The sequence below is a fragment of the Columba livia genome, chromosome 1, assembly GCF_036013475.1.
Source record: "Columba livia isolate bColLiv1 breed racing homer chromosome 1, bColLiv1.pat.W.v2, whole genome shotgun sequence".
NCBI lineage: Eukaryota > Metazoa > Chordata > Aves > Columbiformes > Columbidae > Columba > Columba livia.
In genome coordinates, this window is record NC_088602.1 from 116,950,354 (window position 1) to 116,972,851 (window position 22,498).

Below are 22,498 nucleotides of genomic sequence, written 5' to 3' on the forward strand. Positions count from 1 at the left end.
CAAAAGCTATGCCTGTCCTTCACAGAGACAGATATCTTCTCTGCACTTCGCACTGGTAAGCAGCCTGCGGAAGCAGCTCACAGCTTTCTTGCTACTGGCCAACTTCTTTCTAAAATGGTTAAGAAGTCTGTAAAAAAAGAAACCCAAATTGCTGTTGGAGCAGGAAGACAAACTCCCTTTGAAGACCACTCCTCTGGCAGAGCACTGGAATTTTTCTATTTCTATAGGTACTAAGAAGGAAAATACATAAACATTTTTTATTTATTTATTTTTAATTTATTTTTAGAAAAATCACAATGTTGATAGGAGGTTTTAATAAGTAATTTTTAGGCTTGCGAAAGCTGAAGGAGGATTCAAGAGTCTGGTTAGCTAAAAGCTAGTTTGAGCTTCCCCTGCCATTCTATCCCTAACAATCACTGGCTTATTTCTTGTTTTCTCCACACTTGGCATTGATATGAGATACCTGTTTATTCATTCAGGTAACAAGTACTTTAATAATACATTTATTTTTATTTACATAGATCAAATGTTTATATAAAAATCAATTTTCCACCCTCAAACACATTTAAAGTTTTTAGCACTTTCATTCTAAGAGTGGAAGAGGGGCAAAAAGAGGTTTACAAATGAATTTCATAACAAAATACTAAATTCTATGTATGGCTTTGTTGCAAGCTAAGCAACATGTACAAGAAATTCTTAAATGAATTATCCTTGGTATACATTCATATTTGAATGCACAGATATATTTACATGTTTAATATCCAAATTCATAATGACTTTTAAGATGAAATGCCATCTTTCTGTAGAACTTTGTCAGGCTGCTGAAGCACATTAGTAAGGCATATTGTAAAACTGCATGAAAATTGGAAACAATTAGAACGAAAGCCAACAGAACTGGTCAGACTATTCCTTCCAGACAGAAGTAGTTATTACCCCAGACTTAGTCCTTTAACTGTGATGAGTTGCAGTTTTCCATGTTTCCACACATCCTTGAAACCTTTCTATGGCTTTCAAGAGCCACAGCAAAGCTCACAAGTCCTTTCAGGTGAGGATGCAATCCTGATGGCAATCCTTCACAAGTCCAAAAGCATTCTTCTCACGTATGCTGTTCATACTGTTCAATGGCTGTTTGTAGAGTGAAGCTGGGTTCTTCTGGTCAGTTTTGCTATTACATACTTAGAAACTGTAGTACTGTTTCTATCTTTTAAGTGTGTGTGCTAAGCCTTCCAAATTCAAAGTATCACATTATTTTCTGTTAAGTTATTGGTTATGGAAGTCTGAAGATTTTAATCCTCACTTCCCAATACTTCGTCCACAACTATTCAGGGAACAGCCAAACATCAATCTCACCAGATGTTCAAAATCCAATTGTGGTTCTGATTTGCAAATCAGGCTTTTCCACATCTGACCAGGTCAGTACTTGCTAAGCAGGAAGAGCCAGAAAGGATGAAGGGTCTGTGTGCACTAGTTTGGGTGTTCTGAATCTGTACCAGACAGATGAAATGAAAAAAATGCAAAAACAAAACTGAATTTTTGTCTCTTGGATGCTGAAGAACAAGTATCTCTTCCCTGGTGGCTGAGACAGGCAGCTACGCAGATTGTATCAGCAGCACCCACACCCAGGTCCATTATCCACACATAGTGAGCCATTTGCTTTCAGGTGCCCACACCATATACCAAGTTGTTTGGTTGGTACATTCACTGCGTGCAGAATATTAAAAAATATGTTTGTACTGCCTGAAAGCAATGGTGTAACAAAACATTAATTGCTTATTGTTTTTGGAGAGGTAAGCAAAAGTTAAACATACTGAACGCACTGTGACACACCCATTTGTCACAGGAGTACAGGAAAGAATGTAAAGGCACGACATACTTCTACACTCCTGTCATTAAGGCCATATATTGGTGTGCACAAATGCTTCACAGGGCTAACCATACAGAAGTGCTCAGGTCTAAAACCATACAGGACTACTCAGGTCTAAGTCACACTCCCAGAGGTTTCAAACAAGAACTGTGTTTCATTTAACTTCAGACTCTGCTACTCTGCTTTCTTATTATGCTGAGCTTTTTTTTTTTTTTTCTTTTTTTTTTTTTGCCTTGTTTTTTCTTTTATTTTCTTTTTCAGGCAGAGTGCAGGCTGTCTATCCAGTTTCAATGGTCTGTTCTTCATCATGTTTTCTTTGCTTTAGTTCTCCAGAAGTGTGCGCTGAACTGAAAAGTGAAAACCAACTCAGGATTAGTACACTAAGTTACTACACATTTTAAGTTATGCATTACTATGTAACAGTATATATAGACAACAGACTTTTTTATTAGGCATTTGAAAACTGTGGGATAAATTCAGTTAAGCAGAGGACTGATTCTGTGTATGCAGTACCCTGCATACCAAGGGATATTACATCTCAGATTTCTCACTCAAATGTCCATGTCCTCCTAGATCCATGTAACTACACATGCAGTGTAACCCAACAAGTAGTTTCAGACTTGCAGATTTGCAGATGCGAAATGAAATTATGTACATACAGTCTGTGTAGCTGATGGAAAGAGTGGATTATTGGAAGAAAGTGCTATCTTAAGTTATCTACATTTTCAGGAAATCAAAGATAAGTCTACATAAGATTTAAAAACCACAAACCTATTCTGCCATGCCATCTGACCCAGCTTAAAGCAAAGCTGCTTCTAACTAGAAGCCAAGTAGGTACATCAACACACTATTACCAAAAGCAGAGCTAATGTCTGCTGACTCCCAGAACTTAGATCAGGAGTAGCACCATGCAGACCATGGTTACCCAGTTTCTTGGCTCAAAGCATGCTCATGCTTGTCTGTAAAATCTAACAGAGGTGTGAAATTTGGGATTCGACATGACATCAGCGTGTAAGCAGAAGTAATCATTTGTGGTAACATGGCAAGCTTGACTTTGTCAGTTAAAATAAAGTATCCATTATCTGACGCATTTCACACCTAAGTTCTGGTGAACCTTGGCTAAAATTTTACCATACCCTGACTCCAACTCATATGTTAACTGCCCTTGGTAGAGGTCTCTGAAAAATACTGCTGGCTTCACTAATGCATACCTGAATCGAAAGTACCTGCCTATCTCCAGTCTTGACTTCAACAGCCAGTCACCAGATATGTTTTCTCCCTGAGAGTTTTATATATTTAATAAATCTATATAAATATATAAATCTATATTAGATATGTTTAAAGGAGAACTGTTTATAAAGAGGATGATGAGACAGATGTTTATAAGTTTTTATAAAATTGCTGAAATACATGGAAGAAATAAAGTATATAAAAAAATTTGTTAAATTATTTTAAAAAACACAACAAAACCAAAGCAAATGCAAAGCAAACAAACAAACAAAACATCAAAAAAAAACAACCAACCAACAACCCCACTAAACAAACAAAAAACCGCGCACAATATAATTAGTTCTGCAGGCTTTATCTTAAGATCACAGAAGAATATATTGCAAATTTATACCACTTTAAGACTTTAATATTCAGTGTTTCAAAAACACTCAACAAACTTCAGCATGAGAGTGTACTGCTTCTTCCTTTGTTGACCAGTCTCAATGCAAGATGGCAAAGTTTTCACCTATACTGTTTCCTGCAGATGTATCTATAGCTTTCCTGGAAATAATCACCTGTTCTATCAGCCAAGTACCCTAGACAACCATACCTGGAAGGGTGAGGTTGTTAGAGTTTTTTTGCTTTAAAAGAGATCCTTCTGCAGTTGTCACCACTGTAGAAATATTTGTTATTTGATGATTCTTTCACACAAGAATCATTCTCTGTTCACAACAGAGAGTGTTTTAGTTACAACATGCTACTAAGTTTACTCCTTCTTGCCTCTGATGTAGTTTAATCTCTGCACAAATTCTATTGATATTTTTAATATACATTCTTGCACAGTTCTACATGGGTTTACAATCAAAAATGATATCAGATTCCAATCAGACACAACATACACTATGAGAACACCTGTCAGCTAATTGCAGTTGTGTATCACACTAAAGGAGCAGGCTTGGGTTTTCACAATTGTCTTTAATAATACTTTTGCAAAGAAAATGCAGTTCTTTGCTTTTGCAAAGCTCCTGTATTTCAGAGACTCAAGGCAATAAACCAGTCTCTTCAAAAAATAAAAAAAATAGAGAAAAGTACAGTTCTAAGTTAGTTGTCATGGTAGTTACAAACAGTTTTTTGAAACAACAAAAAACAAAACAGTGCAAGTAATTTTCTCTAGTATGTTAGATGTCAATAAAGTGCACTTAATAGGACCCCACCAAAAAAATGATCTTCCGTCTAGATTTTTCTCTTACCAGGTGGCTCAGATTGCGCTCCCCGGTGGCTATCCATATTCACATTCTCTTCATCTGCTGGGAAATCAAAACATTCAGCATACAAATTCTCTTATCTTCAAAGTCATTAATTAATTAGGGTAATTTGAGAGAAGAAACAGCACTGAAGGAACTGGGCTACTGAGAGCAGTTCAGTTTCCCTTGTGTTGCCTCCATGATAATTTTGATGTGCATGGTAGATGTTACTCAGCTTCCAGACTTCCCAGCTTACAAAACCGCAGTGCCTGGCTGGATTTCTGCTCTCTCATCTCCCTTCACCAACCAGTCAGAAAGACTAGAAAGGATAAAACCAAAGCTTCTGCCGCACCTATCAACCACAGTACTCCCCAAGTTCTCTGATCCAAGTTATATCTTATTTAGGTGGAAAGGAAGTAGACAGCAAGCAACAGATGACTGCAGAAGAAAGAATCATTTGGGGATGAACATCCAGGCAGCTGTCACAAACCTAACACGTAGGCAAGCATCTTGTGAAGAAACAAAGGCAAGACAGACAAAATCAGAAGTGATAAGGCATTTTTCAGCATGAAAATAGTCTCTAATCCCCAGTTTCCTTAATGAAAGGTATTCTTGCAGTCTCTCCTTAGCAGGAAGTGCTTTTGTTTTAAGAAATGCAAAGCCTTAGGTCTGTCTGCTTCTTGAAGTCTAAATTTTGGGTGAGCCACTCTTCAGACACCCTGTCTTAGATGACTAGTAAGAGGGGTTACTTGCTTGAACACAAATTCACTGTGCTAGCTATTAGAACTACCTTATGCATAAGGTCCATTTCTAGCCCCCATACAAGAACAAATCTGCATCTCTTTAGACTGTAGAAAACAAAACTAATTTAGAATTCTTACCGCTTTGTTTGAAACAGAGTTTCTTCTTCTGGTAAGCAATGAAACTAGATACTGCTCCGATTACAGTAGCAACCACAGCACTCACAATTCCAGCTATTGCTCCCTGAGAAGCTGAAAAAAAAAAAGTCTGTATACATTTTTCAGAATTGAAAGCAATATGTCAAACTTGTATTGTCTCAAAGTAGACCTTGTGAACACTTCCAAAAAACAATAAACTGAAATTGTTACATGCAACTGTAATAATCAACTCTTTCTGTCTTTGTGAATGATGAAAAGTAAATCAGCTGATTTTATAACCATTGATTTCTTAGCAATGCCTATTGTTAAACAACTTAAGCATGCCTGTTGTAAGTTCCACTAGGCAAAAAAGCTACCCTTTCACAGCCAAATCTTTATATGAATACAAACAGTGCACCAGCATCTCTGAGACCCGAACACTTTTGAATCATTTGCAACACAGAGATTTTAAAAATTATGAAAGCAGAACTTGAAAGTAAGAATTCTAGATCCCACAGAAGATTTTAAGCTGAAACCTACTACCAGAAGTGACCATTCTAACAGAATATTAGCAATATAGAAAAACGCAGAAAACAAGCTTCGGACATGCAGACACCACCATACACATATAAATTTATGCATTTACCCTCAGTTTCTTCATTTGGACTTGGGCCCTTTCGTTCTGTAAAAACAAAAAAAAAGTTTCACATTTTACATGTCTAAAGAACAGTCATATAATAATTGATGAGCTTTTTGCCAATTAATCATGCAAAAGCCATCTACTGTATCCATACAGCACTAGGTTCTCTGGCACTCAAACTTCCTGTTTTCAAAGCACAGCTCATGATGATGCCAACTTAAGCCTTGGGTGCTCAGCACTTGTACAAAATGAGCGTAGTACACCTGTGAAATTTGGATTAATCAGCTTGCCTACCACCACAGAATACCCAGTGGAGAGAAGAGCATATAATTTCAGGGAAGCATTCACTTGTATTTCCATGGAACCGACTATCTTTTCCTAAAATCCTGGATTGATTTACTAAATATTTTTGCAATTCTCTTAGCAAACAAGACAGAAGGTCTGTAAATACTATTCTTATTTGGCGCTATGCAACTTGCACCACGGTAGGAAGAACCTGTGCAGACAAAAACCTCACAGAAGTCTCAAGAGATGCTTCTTGCCCTTGCCAGTTTTCAGGTTACTGCCTCAAAGGAACCTTGGATGGTGAGAGCTTCCCAAAAAACAAGCATCAGTAATCTCTGTCTGAGACAATCCTCTGAAGAAGTCAGTAACACACAGCACATCTCAACATCACATCAAGATACCTAACCTAAATCTGACCTGCTGTAACACACAGAGGGATGACTAACATCATCCTAATGATGACCATTACTGCAGCTTGGTCCAAATGACCACCTCTGTACTGAGCTGTGCCATAAAAACTAGACATGACAGATTACTCAAAACAAGTTTAGTTTTTCTACTGCTCGGAATAGATGGAACCTACAGCACTTGGAAGTCTAAGGATCAATTCATCCTGTGGGACAGATGAAATTTTTGAGAACACAGGGTGGATCCTCTTTGGCCCATCTCTGGGCTTCCTAACCACAAAAACTAAAATAAAATGAGAGTATGTCACAGGAGTTCTGAACTTTTGAAATAAGTACCACATTCACATCTCAGTTTTCAAACCCCGGTTTCTTAGTGTAACAGTGAAAATCACTGAAGGTTCCTAGACCACTTTTACATCTTCATTATCTGAGGGTTTGGGCAGAGACAGAACACATTGATTTTCAACTGGAAAGTATGCTCTTAAGTTTCAGAGACAAAACCCAGAGTTATTACAAGCTAGACCATGTTAACCAGCTTGTGAGCAAGCTTTTATCAAAAGCGCAGGTAGCCATAGGATCAACATGAAGCACAACCCATACTCTTACCGTTGCTGCCACTACCATCGCCTCCTCCTTTTGGTAAACTGCCAGCTAGATCTGAGTCATCAAAGTTGCCTATAAAAGAAAAAAACAATATCATCTTACATGTTTGAAGTTCAGCGAAAAGACACCTCAAGGCACATAATGTCACAGAAGTTTTCTCTAGATTGTTCAGCTGAATTTGTGGTGGTTTTATGCTCAGTGCCGAAGTCACAATACTCTCCTGTTTCAAAAGCCCTGTCAACCTGAAGTCCTTTCAGCTCGGTACTACACAGTTTGATAGCAACGCTCTGGACTTCTTGAACTGAGAGAAGTCAGTGTCCAAGAGCAGATGGTACTGCACAAGTTACAGGCTAAGCAAGCAAGAAGCCCTGTTAGCTACTTAAGCGGAACAGCCCAAGTCTCACTATCCTGTTAAAGAAGAGAAAGAATGTGGACAGGAAAGGACTATTTGTTTTCAAGTCTGCAGATGTGAATGTTTCTTCAGAGTTGGGTTTCTAAGTCACAATCAATCTTTTGAACCTGTACAGCACAGCAGCTAGAGGGAAAAAAAAAACAAAACAAAACAAAAACCACAACAGAGTTCAACATGCCACAGTTCAGCGACTGCAGTATTTGCCTGATAATGGGAAGATCCTAATGTAATTCCCTGCTCTGATTTATTGCAGGACATCAAGCCAGTCCCTCTCCTTTTACCACTGGATCGTACCTCATGGAGTCTGAGTTCTCCTCCTTCCCTCTGCTGATGAATGACTCTTTAGTTTATGTAAAGCAGATTTGTTTAAAGCAGTAAAACTAAAAGCATTTCATTAGAGGATGTTCTAGCTGGGTGGCAAAAGCACCGTACTGAGGCATGCAAGACCTGAATTCAAATACCTGCTGCAAATCAAGCAGGAGAAGGAACAAGAACCAGGGCTTGCATTTCAGGTAAGGACTCTTTACCATCATATTTCTGGATAATATCATCACCACAGCTGCAGCCACCTGAATCTGTTTTGTTTGGAGTCAGTCAAAGACAATGTCTAAAGCACAACAGGCAGGGAAGGACATGTAGTTTAAGGCTTCATTTCAAACACAACATTATTTTGTTTCTTAACTAGGGCCTTTAAAAGCAAAACTAAACAAAACAACCATTTAACTTTGAGCTTTACCTTTAACATATTAATCAATGTTTTAAGAACACAATTCACAGGTAGTTCCGACTGACACTTTAGTATGAGTAGCAGGTTTGTAACGACAAGTCAATTCACTGAACAGGTGCTCCACCATGGGCAGCCAACAGCAGCACTGCCCAAAGCACGCACGCTCTGCCCCATCCTTTCTCCTCCCCACAGCATCCTGCTTCTAAATGAAAGCAAAGTGGCTCAACAGGTTTGTTATGGAATTTCAAGACTGCTGAAAAGCTTATTTGCAAGACAATTTTTCCTCAGTCCTCAGTATTTATCCAGTGCAACATCTGACATACATAACAGCCAATTAACAAGATGTCATTGTTATAAATTCAACTGAAACAGTAAAACCATGTCACGATTCAGGAGTTTGTGCTAGAAACCTTACCGGTGTCTTTAGGATGTGCAGGTGGACCTTGCTTTGGGTTATCTACACACAGAAGAGAGATTTGGGAAGAAAAAGAAAAAGGTTAAGAGATCAAAAGCAGACTACAATACAGTAACTTTGAAAGGGACTAGGAAAGATTAAGAAATACTTTTCTACTGTTCAGAAATTCCTGTTAGGTCAGTCTTACCAGTGTCTCTGGGATTTGAAGGTGGATCTGGCTTGGGGTCATCTGTAGACAAATAAGAATAAAGTGACCCAAGTTACTAGTGTGAAGAAACCAGAAGCGGAGCAGACATGACCATGAAAGACTACCTTCCCCATGTCATTTCCGTTTCTTTTCATTAGATAATGCAGGGGTTTTTTTTTGTTATTTTAGGTTAAACACTGTACTTTAATGTAATTAACAGTGTTTCCGCTGCATTAACCCGTATGTCAGACTCTTGCTATAACTGAACATATGCAGAAGAACTCACTAAGGTGTTATAGAGCCCTTTAGTTTGCACATCTGATCTCAAACACTGAACTTCTTTAAGTTTTTCTATCAGGTACAGATTACCTGGCTGCTTCCTCTTTGGAAACTATCAGAATTTATGCAAAAATAAAGGTTTGTACCTCACTTAAAAAAAAAAAAAAAGACAAGATACACATGATGAAACCAGAAATATGGTCCCCATGATGACGCTTCATTTAGTTTGGCACAAAATAGGAGAATAAGAGACCTTAGTAATTAGCTCTGTACTATTTATATTTATGGTTGAACTCTATGACCCTGAGTGTCTCTTCCAACTGAAATTATGCTATGATTCTATTTGGCTACAGTCTTTGTTGCCCACACTGAATTAATACACTAGCAGTGGTTTTCACTGTGTTTTCACCAACAGCTGAAACAATCCAGTAGCCCGTTTGTTCTACATGCTACTTCTTCGTGATGTTACATGGTCTTGCTTCCTCCTACCTCTAGCACAAGTCAGATTAGGTTCCCTTAGGCTCTCTATATATTCCAAGTAAAGAGGCAGGCACCCCCAGAGCATGGTTCTAAGACTCCAACCTAGGCTCGCCACCCTATAAAGGATCCTCTCTCTTCACCTATGTGAGCCATCTGATCCATCTGGCCAACTGTTTCTCAACTAGTCAACACTGATTTCAAAAATATCAGCAGTGGGACACAGACTGCTTTAAGAGAGACAGAACTTAAAAGGGCTAAATCAAACAAAGCAGCAAACAGTGCTACTGTTCGACAACTGCATGTCCTGTGTTAGGCAAGACATCTATACTCCAACAGGCCTAGTGATCGTACTAAAAAAGCTACTGTGCGTTACCTGCCTAACTGGATGCAGCTTTTAAGTACTGTGATTTCTACTGCTGCCCACACTGCGGAGCTGAAGTGCATATCTTCCCTCTCACTATTTCAAATAGATGAAAGTTTCCTTGTGCTACTAAAATTACTTTCTGGAAAGGAAGAGGTTACTTCAGTTTTAAAAATTAATTCCATTGTTTATGGAATTAGTGCCATCTAGTGAAGACACAGCAATGGAACAAGTAGGACTTGGCTAAGAAATAAGTGAAGTATATCCACTTTTTGTAACCCAGACCCTTTAAAAATGAAGGTAAATAAGCATAATAGACTGCAATTATTTTTATCTGCAGTCTGTTACTTTAATCAACAATGTAACCCCTTGTTACATTTAGGCAATAAAGACTGGCTAGACATTGCACCAAGTATCACTGAGCAACATCCAGGAAAACATACTTACCAGGGTGAAGAGCATGTTCCAAGCTGAAATCATCTACAAAGAAAGAAGGGGAATTTTAAATATAATGCAAAAACTGAGCTAGTTTTAGACTATTTTACACCAAATGCACCTCACCAATAATATAATGGCATGCTCACTCAACAGTGGCCCACAGAAGAGCACCACAGAGCTACCAGGCATTATCTGCCAAACTACATGCTGGTTTTGGTGATTGTGGTACATCCCAAGCTCAGAACATGCAGACTGAAAGCCAACAGAAAGGATTCTCATGGGGTCTTTAAGCTTGTGAAGTCACAAAGTAAATTTGTGAAAGCACTAGCAGAAGACTCCAAAATGCAGAAATCCTTTTGCTATTAGGGAACTGCTTTCTTATACAGAAATACCACAACTCTGTGTGCCACTAAATGGAAACATTCAGGCTCTCAAATTAGTTTGTACAATTATACTTGACTTCACAGTAAAAGGCATTACAAGACAATTGGATCTCACCTGGATCTGATGGTGGTGGCTTCTTAGATGGAAGAGGCTTCTTTGTAGTTTCTGTCAGGGATGGTTAGGAAAAAACAAAACAAAAACAAAACAAAACCAAAACAACTATTTAATACACTGTTCAGAAGATACATGAAGGTCAAATGTAAGCCTGTTTCTATACACTAAAAACATAAGATCAAGTCTATACAAAAAGACATTTCCCCCTTAAGATGAATTCCTGAGTGTTCCCAAAGACAATTTTCTGTTCTATGTGGTCAGCATTTTGACATACCCACAGCTGAATTGTTCCACTGAGGTTTAAATAAACCACATGTGGGGATGGTGTGATGATTGGTCATGTAGTGATACTCAGGAAAAAAAAAAAAGGCAGAAGAGCCACTATTTTCCCACCTACCTCCCAAAATTTATAAGAGTTTAATACTTACCAATTGCATCTTCTAAGCTGAAGTCATCAAAATTGCCTGTAGAAGATGAATGCAACAGTAAGAACACCGTTTTTTCTAACTTAAAATCAATACTTATCAGTCATAAACATGTCTTTGATCTATGGAGGTACGCTTTCTGTTTCCCGCATCAGACTAGAATAATAGTTTGAGCCAAGTTTTAAGACAGACATTCTTTTCTCTTTCTCCAGACAACCATCCACACATCTCTTCAGAAAAATAAAGGAGAAGCACTAAAAATTGTGTCTATAGAAAGGATCCGGAGGGCCAGAAGATATATTCCTACAGTCAATATAATGCACTTAATCCTTTATTCTTGCCACTACTATTGCATGCTTTCTTAGTGACATCCACAACATATTCTTTCCCAGCCTTCTTTCCACTGAACCACAAAATGAGCAGGGGCACAGATCAAATTCAGAAGAATTTACAAGATTAAAGTGTGAAGTGCTCCAACCTTGGAGCACAAAGGCTGGTATTAAAGTTCTATGATCGGGTAATGGGTTTAATACTTTGGTACTAAAAATTATTTTAATGGGTTTATAGGAGTTATCTTTTCCTCTAAAAGGGTTAACAGTATGAAGATGGTTAAGTTATTAACACAGATGATCTTGAGCAGCCTCTTCAACCTCCTAAAAGACAATAAAATGCAGCTGTCACCACTATGGGCTCTCCACTCCAGGCAGTTTCAATTTCAGCCCTTAGGAAAAGAACATTCTCTCTTGCTAAATTAGGTCAGTTGCTAGAGCTACTGCTGCTTACCCAGCCAGCTGCAAACACACTAAAACTCAGTATATTCATGATACAAACTGGTTTCACAGCATGAGTATAGTAGTATGATCTCAGCAGCAGAGGCTTGTAAAATAAATGGAAAGCTATAACAACTGTTTGGGATACTTCTGATGGTTCATCATTCCTACTTTCACTGAAGCACAGAAAAGAAAAAGGCATGAAAGTAGATATCAGCTATTCAAGAAAAAGACATCCAAATATATTGCTTCAGCCTGAAGGAAGCTGGAGGACTTTTTTCTACCTACTGAGTATCAAGCCAGCTAGAGCAGAACTTCATACCAGCCAGAGCTACCTTAATGCAGAAGACACACACATAAAGCATTGATGTATCTGGCTTATCCTCCAAGAATGTTGCTGCAGAAGAGGAATCAGAACTGGCTACTGCAAAGTTTGAAGAGAGTAATAAAAAAACAAATATCAAAAATCAAGCCCCAAGCAGAATGTTCCTTCTGTTTACATGACAGGCCAAGTGAATTCAAGGACAACTCACAAGTCTTGTACCAGGAATGATGGACACTCAAATACTTGGTGACATCTTTCATCTCAACTGAGGTAAAAGTTGAAATCTCTTTTCCTTCTCAGATAACTGCAGTAATAATACCATTATTTTTTTCCAGAGAATAAATAAGACTAAGGTTGTGGCATTTTTTTTTGTTTGTTTTTTGCTTTGGCTTTGTTTGGGTTGTTGTGTTTGTTTGTTTGTTTTTATGGAAGCAAGGAATGACAACTGGAATAAAAAAAAAAATCAAAGGCCAGCTTGCAGTTTTTTTTTTGCAGAAAACATCCGTCAAGCTAGTCTTCAGTCTGGCCAACTGAACTGCTACAGCAGAAACTGAAATCTGAGGTCTAAGCAGTGATTCCCATGCTATAATAACCAAACTGAGTCCCGCCTTGTGCACAGCCAAGTAGGGAGGTAGCACTGTCTGGGCAGTGACAGGTCCCTTCATGGGAACAGAGGCAATTCATGGCTTTATCATGGTGCATGAGCAAAGTGTATTTAGAACTTCCTGGATAAAGTCATTAGATATGGATTTTGGATCTTGCGAGAAGATATGCAAAATATTTTCAGGTAATTTATCTGAACCTACATCATTTTGCAATACAATATTCAAAACCTCTGTAAAATGAGCAGATGCTAAGACTCAAATCTCAGTTACCTCTAAGGTTACCCCTTTGTTTATACTGTACCAAGAAACCTCCATATTAACAGACAAGAAAGGTCAAAACACTCAAGAGATATTTAAACAGATATTTGCATAGTTGTTCCTCAAATCTGAACTCAGGTTTTGTTTCTTTTGTCAAGTACATGCCTCTCTCAAGATGCAGGTATGCCAAAGACAGGACTTGGTCAGATATTTGCTAGTCTAACTCTAAGAAGACAGTGAAAAGGATCTGTTGAAGATGCATGCTCCTCAAAACACTCTATCAGAGAAGCAAGCAGAGGATGGACCGCCACCATCTGTTAACACCATCTGTCTTCAGGCTAAAGATATATCACTAGGTCAAGGAATGTTACATTGGCAGGTGTATTTCAAGAGAACTATTTCTTTTTAGAAGGAGTGAGAGAGGGAAAAGCAAGCACGTATACTCAACATGATGCTTTGGTGCAGCTGAAGTTTTACCTGGGGCAGAAAACAGGCTATTTGAAGAGTCTTCCCATGCTACCATGAAACTCAAGAGGAGGAAACCCGTGTAAAAGAGTGTGTATTCAGTGACATCGCTGTTTTAAGGGATTGTTTTCACACATGATCATTATGGAGGAATCATTCAGGATGAGACTGCTGACTGCCAGTCTCACATAAGACATGCCTTGAGAGAGCAATAAACCAATCTGAGAGTTAATAAAAGAAAAATATCATTCTATATTGACTGGAATTATTCAGTATTCTGTATACAGCAAGATGTCAGGCTCTTCAAACACATTACCTTATCTCAATAATGATAGAAGAAAATGTCAAAATCTAGCTTATGAAACTCATTACAATAATATGCACTCCGAAGTGCTGGCAGTGTCCTTTCCCAGCAAAGACTGGTTGTTTCTCCATTGTTCATGACAAAGCTTCATATATCTTTAAAGCACTTGCTTTTACAACCATACTCGTTTAGCTTTCAGTGTGGCTGGGGGTCCAGCTAAACTAGAAGTTAAATTACTTAGCCTGAAAGTAGTAGCTTGGAAGCAGGGATTCAGCTGCTGCCAGTGAAGAAACAATCAGACAATAAAGATGGATCTACAGAACTAAAATAAAGGTTCTAGCAGGATCCAAGAAGAAAAAGTCAGTGAGAATACGCTGCACTCTCTGTAGGTTTAAGGAACATCCAAAGTAACTAGGTTTATGAGCATTTTCTTAGTCTAAGCAAAGATAATTGCATATAAAGCAGATATTATATTGTGTATAAAGTACAATATAGCAGGTATTTCTAGCTCCCATGAGTACAAGCAGATTCAAGAATATTTCAGGAGTGTCTACACTATTGTCCTTCCATGTCTGTAGCTCAAATACCAGGATCTCAAGAGACAGATCTTCAGCAGGCTGTCCCCAGTAACCTGCATAGTTTGTGTCAGATGGGGGAAAAACAGCAGGTAAAACAAAAGAGTAAACAGAAGCTTTTGAAAAGCTGATGAGCTAGAGGATATTCAAGAGAGCCAAGTAATTACTCATATAGGAGCCCTCTGCAAAGACCCATCACCACCCTCAGAGACTTACTGCTACAACATTAGATTAGTCACATTTACATTCCACTGCAGAAGCAAACACGAGCTTTGGAAAGCTCCTCCATTAGTCACGTGTATGGTGACACACAAAGAAAGGAGCCTTGTGATGAATCACCACAAACAAATTTCTGACTTGAGAAACAGACTGCTTGAATTTTGTTCTAAAAATGCTGGTGCTCTCTTCCTTTCCTCCCTCCCCAGTGCCCTGTGCACCACAGGCTGCTGCAGAGCCTGCATGCTGCAGCTGGTTTTCCAGTTGTAGGCCTACGGACTAGGTGACAGTGGCTGACTTATTCCTGTCCCACTGTTGGATATTATCTGCCACTCTGTCGGTGGCCAACTAACTTAAAATCATAGCATATCTTGAGTTGGAAGGAATCAACAAGGATCACCACCTCCAACTCCCTGCTCCTCCCAGGACTACCTAAAACTAAACCATAGGACTAAGAGCATCACTCACACACTCCTTGGACTGTGACAGGCTTGGTCCCATGATCACCTCCCTGGGGAGCCTATTCCAGTGACCGACCATCCTCTCAGTGAAGAACTTTTACCTAGTGTCCAACCTGAACTTCCGCTGATGCAGATTCATGCCATTGCCTCGTGTCCTATTGCTGGTCACCAGAGAGAGGAGATCAGCACCTCCCCCTCCACTGCCTCCCTTGGGAAAGTTGTAGACTCAGGTAAAGTCACCCCTCCGCCTTCTCCAGGTTAAACAAACCAAGTGACCTTAGCCACTCCTCCTAAGTCTTGCCTTCAAGGCCTTTCACCATCTTGGTCACCCTGCTCTGGACACACTCTAAAAGTTTCATAGAATCATTTAGGTTGGAAATGACCCTTAAGACCATAAGTCCAACTATTTGACGTTCTTATATTGAGGTGCGCAAAACTGTACAGTGTTTCAGCTGAGGCCACACCAGTGCAGAGCAAAGCAGGACAATCATCTCCCTTGCCAGCTGGCAATGCTGTGCTTGATACACACCACAACACATTTGGCCCTCTTGGCTGCCAGGGCACATTGTTGGCTCATGTTCACCTTGCCATCAACTCAAACCCCCAGGTTTCTTTCTGTGGGGCTGCTCTCCAGCCTCTCATCCTTCAGTTTGTATGTAGAACCAGGATTACGCTATCCCAGGTGACAAATCCAGCACTTGCTCTTGTTAAATTTAATATGGTTGGTGATTGCCTAACTTGGGTCTCTCTGGCTGGCTAGCCACTCATTTTCATGAAATCTGCAAAAATATTGATCTCAAGGTGATCTTTCATCTGTGTAGAGTTTACATGAAGTTTGGCAGCACTCTAGGGAGATAAGGATGTTGATAGCGACGAAGACAAACTCTTGGGCAACCAGGAAAAAAGCAGATTCTCCAGCTCTGGGCAGGGAAACTGGATTTTATACTCACATGTCTTGCACTTGCTCCCCTTGGGGGAATGAAAACAGGAGGACCAGAAATATTGAGCGCTCAGCTATAAGTGGCCTCAAGTTGTGTAAGGGAAGATTCCGATTGGATATTAGGAAACATTTCTTCACAGAAGTGAAGGGGTTGTGAAGCAGTGGAACAGGCTGCCCAGGGAAGTGGTGGAGTCACCATCCCTGGAGGGATTTAAAATACATGTAGATGAGGCTCTTAGGGACATGGTTTAGTGCTAGAGTTAGGTAATGGTTGGACTCGATGATCTTAAGCGTCTCTTCCAACCAAAATGATTCTATGATTCTATAACAGATGCTACAGAAAATACAGGAAGGCAAACACATTGAAACTTGTTTGTGAAACACTTTAAATACAGAGCAAAGCCATCACATCCCTTACAATTGTTTTTTAAGCTTACCAGCACTTGATTCCAATCCAGGTTTTGCCCCACTAGAATTTGTTATCCACAATAAAAAATTTCTACTGCCCAGCTCATACCCAGTTATTTTCCAATATGTCCAAGAGAAGCAATTTAACTATAAAGCCTGAGAGAAAGTTGAGTTGGTTCTCCATACCTTGCTGTAAGAACTGCCCTTCTAAAGTTTTAAATGGAGAACCCGGAACATGAAAACCACTTGCTGTGGGTGGAGGAACGTAATGAAAACTGAACTCCTCCTCCCAGCCAGGGCAGAGGTTTGCAGGCAAGATCCCTCTGCATCAGGCAACACAGATGGGATGTTTACTCCCACTGCCAAGCAGCAGTTTATAATTAGCCCTGCCTGGAGTCTCATGAAATTAAATCCCACGCAGTTGATTTCAAACCCCGTTCCTCCTATAAGCATCCACCTATTGATGCTGCTTTTCAAGTTTAGTTTCTCTGCAGAGCAAGAGAAAACAAAAAGCTTTGCATAAAGTTCATTCTAAAGAATGAAGCCCCTTTCTACCTAAAATAAATATGGCCCAAACAGAAATAACAACTGTAAGTCAGCAGAAAACAGATAATCTTTTACATGTGGGGAGTGTCTGCTTTCTGCACATCTGGAGCTTTCACTCGTGTATCAGATGGGAATAAAGGCAGCTAAGCCTCCGCTGCAACCAATAAAAAGATATATTTCCTCTTCAGAAACATGCACCAGACTACTCCAATAACTATTATACTTCTTTTTTCTTACAGTGATCCAAAAGCTACTTCCCTGAAAAGTTATCTTATTTGCACCAGTCTTGAAAATAAAGTACAGAAAAAGTTAGGCAGATATGTCACCTAATCTGTGATTTATTTTAATATTTTAATTACTAAGTATTCCTTCCACCCAAAAATGGAAATCTGATATCTTAAATAAACAATATAAAGCCTATAAGGTCACATTTTGACTCCAAACTATTTTAAGTAAATAACTGCAGTCATACAAGGGATTTAAAACAGAACATGGGAAAACAAGCCATTTACTGGAGAAGAAAAAACATTTTGAAGCACAGTTTAGAGAATTCTGCTTGTCTAAAATCTTCCCATGCATTGGGTAACTTTTGTTTCCCCTTTGAGCGGTATGAAGTAGGAAAATAAAATGAGATTCTAAACATTAGCTATGAGCAGAGTTTTTTGATTGAGGATTTGATGTAGGAACAAGAGGAACACAATGAATAGCTCTAAATCAGCAGAAAGCAAACAGAAAAACTGAGTCAACCACAAAGCCAGAGATTTAACACGACTGCAACAGTCCTGCCAAATGCCGAGCTACTTCTCCAGAAACAAGAAGGGGTAAAAGAGAATTATGCAATTGTTACGTAAGGTCTAAGAACTCCCATGAGTCCCTTCAATCAAGCAGTGAAGATAAAAGCAAATATTTGCATCTTAGTCACAACCTGCCCAGTGACGAGGTGTCTACCTACCACAGCACAGTCTGGCTGGTTTCTTACAGTTCATAATTCTGCATGTCCATAACCAATGCGACCATAGCAATGGTTTGGACTCTTGGGGATTCTCTTCTGGCTACCACCTTTGCTGGTAAATCAACTTCAAACATCAAATGACAGAGACACAGATCCCCCTGAAGCTTAAAAGACCTTCCAAAGCACTGTCACTACCAGCTGCTTGGAAAGAGCTAAAGTATTTTCCATGCTTCAGGGGAAGCTGTTTCTTGAAGAGAGTACCTGCTGTCACAGTCTTGGGCAACCTGCGGTGGCTGACCCTGCTGGAGCATGGAGTAGGACTGGAAGGTCTTCAGAGGTATCCTCCAGCCTCAGCACCCAATGGTTCTGTGGCTTGGGCCAGTTCTAGTTGCTGGACTAAACAACTTGTGCTACAAAACTCATATAGCTACAGATGAAACAAACTACTCTGTCTCTCTGCAATTCTTTTTACAAGTGAGACCTGAAATACATTGCTCTGTCTCATGAACCTTGTAAGTGGAAACCTGAGCTACACTAACAAAGGCTGTTAGAAGAACATTTGGGTGAGAGAAGCCTGGCACTTGCATCAGGAAATGACAAGATTAAGTTTGAGGACACTGGGATAGGAAGCAGGAAGAAAGGAAAAGGGGTTTGAGAAATATATTAAAGGTGCTGAATCCTGATGGCAACAATAAAAACATATTGGAGATATTTATGTAATTTTTGCTCATTTCTTCTTACCTGTAATTTCAGGAAGGCCTGACCATGCTTCAAGATGACAAATACCACATACTATACTTTTTGCTATTTCACCTAAGTATCTGGCCTTACCAAGCATAAATGGATTACTAAAATTAGCAAGTATTTTAATAAAGTATTTTCTAGAAAGCAAATAGTAAGTTTTCTTTTCAGTAAATTCAGCAACTAAGGCAAAATACTACCAGCAGACAGAAGCACAGCCTTGCGTGCATTCCAAGCACAGCACACCCTCGACAAAGGCTGCAGATGTTTGATTAAATATTGCCTAGCCTTACATTATTTAAAGCCTGCATATGGAATCAGTACCTGCAAGTGCTAGGAACACTGAAATTTTCAGCCTTCTAGGTAACTGTTCTCGAGTTCTTGGTACTCGTCCTCGCAGTACTGCTAAACCAGAGAGGCATCACTTTGTGCATTAAGCATGAAGTTACTTGATGTCAGCAACACCAGTCTGCAGCTGTGCAGTGTCACCCCATACCTGGGACCATGGCTGCCACTGCCTTCTCATGCTTCAACACAGTGCCCACAGAAGTTCTCCCCATCCTTCTGCCCCTGGGGCAGGCAAGAAGCACCCCCTGCCACTCTTCCCAAATCTCAGGTGCTTGCATGGTCCCTCTTTCTCCAGGGAGGCTCCTGGAGCAGGCACAATGGGCCAGGATGCCTCTGCTCTCCATCATTCTCTCTTCAGAAACCTGTGCCATGGCTGGACCAGGAGCTCTGAAGCAGTCTTAAGGAACCCTGTTCTCAAGTCTCTCCAAGATCAAGCAGGCAGTATGCACCTACTTTACATTCAGCCACCTTTGAAATTCTGTCTTGGCTTAAGAAATGTCAATAGTTAATTTTACATAAGCCTAAGAAACCAAAATCCTTTGAGTACATGTTGCTCACAGTCCACAGCTTCAAAGTTTAAGCTGCTCTATAGACAAGACTTTAAGCTCTCACAAAGCTGACAAGCCTTGCAGCTACTGCTCACATAGCCTAAATTTCCATAACCAGGTTCATCTTTACCACAAAGCTCACGTTCACTCTTGTTATGAAAGCTCCCTTCCCTAAACACTACATCAATCTGTCTTTATAGTATGAAAGTGTATTAACTTTGTTAATATATATTTATTCACATTATATGTTGCAATGCAGTCAGATAGTGGAATATTCTAGAGACTTTGGTATTGTTCATGCTTAAGTAAAAGAAACCAAAGGACAGCTCAGCCCTGTAAATAAGGACTTTGTTTCTTGGAAGCTTAGAGCTGTCCACAAAGGATGAAAGATACCCCTGGACAACCAAGGTAATGCCAACATCCTACCCCTTCTAACACGCTCTTTGAAACCCTCCCCACATCAGCTGGCATCATAGATAAGTAACTATAGCAAGGCTGACTCCAGGAACATCTGGATCAATAGACAGGCAGCAAGAATGCTGCAGAAATATAGTTGCTTTGCAAAGATTTACTCTGATTAGTAATCAGTAGTGTGGGTGTTAGTGATTAGTCAAATAGTGTTGTACCTAAACAGTTGAAGGGTATAAAAACCCTGTGTAAAACCACATTTGAGGTTCCTCAATTTGGCTGTGACACCACATCCGTAAGAATAAATATTTACCCTTGTAATTCTATATTTTGGTTCTAGCCTCTTCACTAGCAGACATGTAGTAATAGCTTCAGCAGTTCTTGGCAAGAGCTCTTCCACAGCTGACCAACATCTTGCTCTGTAGCATGTACTTTAAAACATGGGGCACATCACAAGCTGTCAAAACCATACTTTGGAAACTGTGGAGTAATGTACACACTGATTACACTAAGATGGACACCAGAGGAGATGGTGGGGCTGTAAAGGGGAATACATTCAACAGTCCTTGAACACTCAATGTTCTCACATTCATGAACAGATTCATGAACATTAAGCCTCACTTGGATAACAACTGAAATTGCAGGCAGCACTAACAATTAACAGTTACCATGGAAAGACTACAATGGCGGTTAATCAAAAGATTTGTTTCAAATTTAAGAAACCTGTTTTATCCAAGCAGGTTGCAAACTCTTTGGTATTGTATGACTGGATCTCGTGACAGTAACTATAAAATAGCATTAAGTTACTTGATGCCAATTATCACCTGCAGTTTATCTGTATTCCTATTCAGATAATAACAGTTTAAACTCTCTTTACACTGAAAACCTCTATATGCATTTCTACAGTTCAGTATCCTGCCCAGCCTTGTGCAGAGAAAGGGAGAAGTGTTTTTAGGGAATGTGATCTCTTGAACCATGACTTGAAGAGTTGTGCCCTTTTTCTGCTCATCCCAATATCCAGTAAAACACTTTACACAGAGATAAAGTATGTAAGATGATAAACCGGAGGCTCCCCTCCCCACTGAATGGTCAAGAATCACCAGCATTTTGTTTTGTCTGCATCCTTCTTTGCTGACAACACTCTGCATCCTTTGGCAGCTTCTTGGACTGGGGCAGGGAGGGATGGAAGGAAGAGCATTCCCAGAGCAGGCTCAGAGGAAAAGGGAAATGCAGCAGCTTGGGTCAGCTGCAGAAAGGTCAGGGAGGTCTGCACTAGATGAAAGATGGTAAAATTTTAGCACAAGGAAGAAAGATGTATTAGGAAACCAAGATTTGTGGTCTGGCAGACAGTGAAGTAAAAGTTCCAAAAATTCAACAGCTAGAGCAGTAAATAACCCTCAGTCTAATCAAGGAAAAAGAATTTAAATTATAACTTATGATGAACAAGTAAATGGAACTTGGTTTTACATTTAGAAATTCCTTCTTTAAAAATAAAACAGTTGACATATACACTTGCAATGTGCACAGAGCTAAGTCAAGAATACATTTGTTTTTACAGCAGTACACTAAAATGATGGCAAGACTGTTTAATGTCTGCTGGTACTTTTAAGTTGACAATTCCATTTCACAGCCTGTTTCTTTTACCTTCCTCACCAGAAATCTTACCAGTTCAAAACAACTTGTATACTAACAGCAAAAGTCAAACAAAATCTGCAATCTAGTCAGAAAAGTAAAACTGCCTTTGCTTTTCTAGACTCTTTTTCATTGTGGCTTGTTCAGCAACAGCTAAAAAGATTTTTCAGTCTTTTCAATCTGCATATTTAACAATAGCTGCTACAGCTTTTTCAAAAAGAAAGAAGAGGAAGACACTGTGTTTTACAATGAGGGTTTCCTGTGGGGAAGGTGGGGGTAGAGGAAACCAGACCCAGGAAACCAGACCCAGTACAGTAACTTGCAATGATTCAACTCATATTTTAATCCATTTCTCTGAGATTGAATCAGTTCTGGCATTAGTCAACTCATTTTATAACAAAACCTATTCTGCTCAAACATTGATGTGTTCCATTAGCACCAGTGACACTTTTCTTCCTGCAGGTATTTACTGTTAAAGGGATTAATTGAGACAAAGTTGCATTAAGTGACAATTCAGCGAGCTGGGATTTCACAGCTTGTGCTTCACTGCACCACACCAGCATTGGTTTGGAAACATGCAGACGAGATTCAGCCACAGAAGATGTGATGTGACAGCAGCCTGCTTCCCCGGGCGACAGCAAACA

The 22,498-nt window shown here is 39.5% G+C and overlaps 1 protein-coding gene across 2 annotated transcripts in view; it reads right to left on the reverse strand.

Annotated features, from left to right (window-relative positions):
* Positions 1–253: 253 nt before the first annotated feature.
* The window catches only part of CD99 (CD99 molecule (Xg blood group)), a 30,482-nt gene continuing 8,237 nt past the window's right edge, over positions 254–22,498 (reverse strand). Inside the window, exons 2-11 of one of the 2 annotated variants that reach the window (XM_065074369.1) lie at positions 11,356–11,391; positions 10,928–10,978; positions 10,439–10,471; positions 8,872–8,913; positions 8,685–8,726; positions 7,134–7,202; positions 5,842–5,877; positions 5,199–5,309; positions 4,324–4,377; positions 254–2,211 (exon numbers count right to left, since the gene is read on the reverse strand). In XM_065074369.1, coding sequence (XP_064930441.1) covers positions 2,186–2,211; positions 4,324–4,377; positions 5,199–5,309; positions 5,842–5,877; positions 7,134–7,202; positions 8,685–8,726; positions 8,872–8,913; positions 10,439–10,471; positions 10,928–10,978; positions 11,356–11,391 — 500 coding nt within the window. In that variant the 3' untranslated portion in view covers positions 254–2,185. Of the gene's footprint in view, positions 2,212–4,323; positions 4,381–5,198; positions 5,310–5,841; positions 5,878–7,133; positions 7,203–8,684; positions 8,727–8,871; positions 8,914–10,438; positions 10,472–10,927; positions 10,979–11,355; positions 11,392–22,498 lie in introns of both variants that reach the window. The other variant, XM_065074358.1, reaches the window with a different exon arrangement.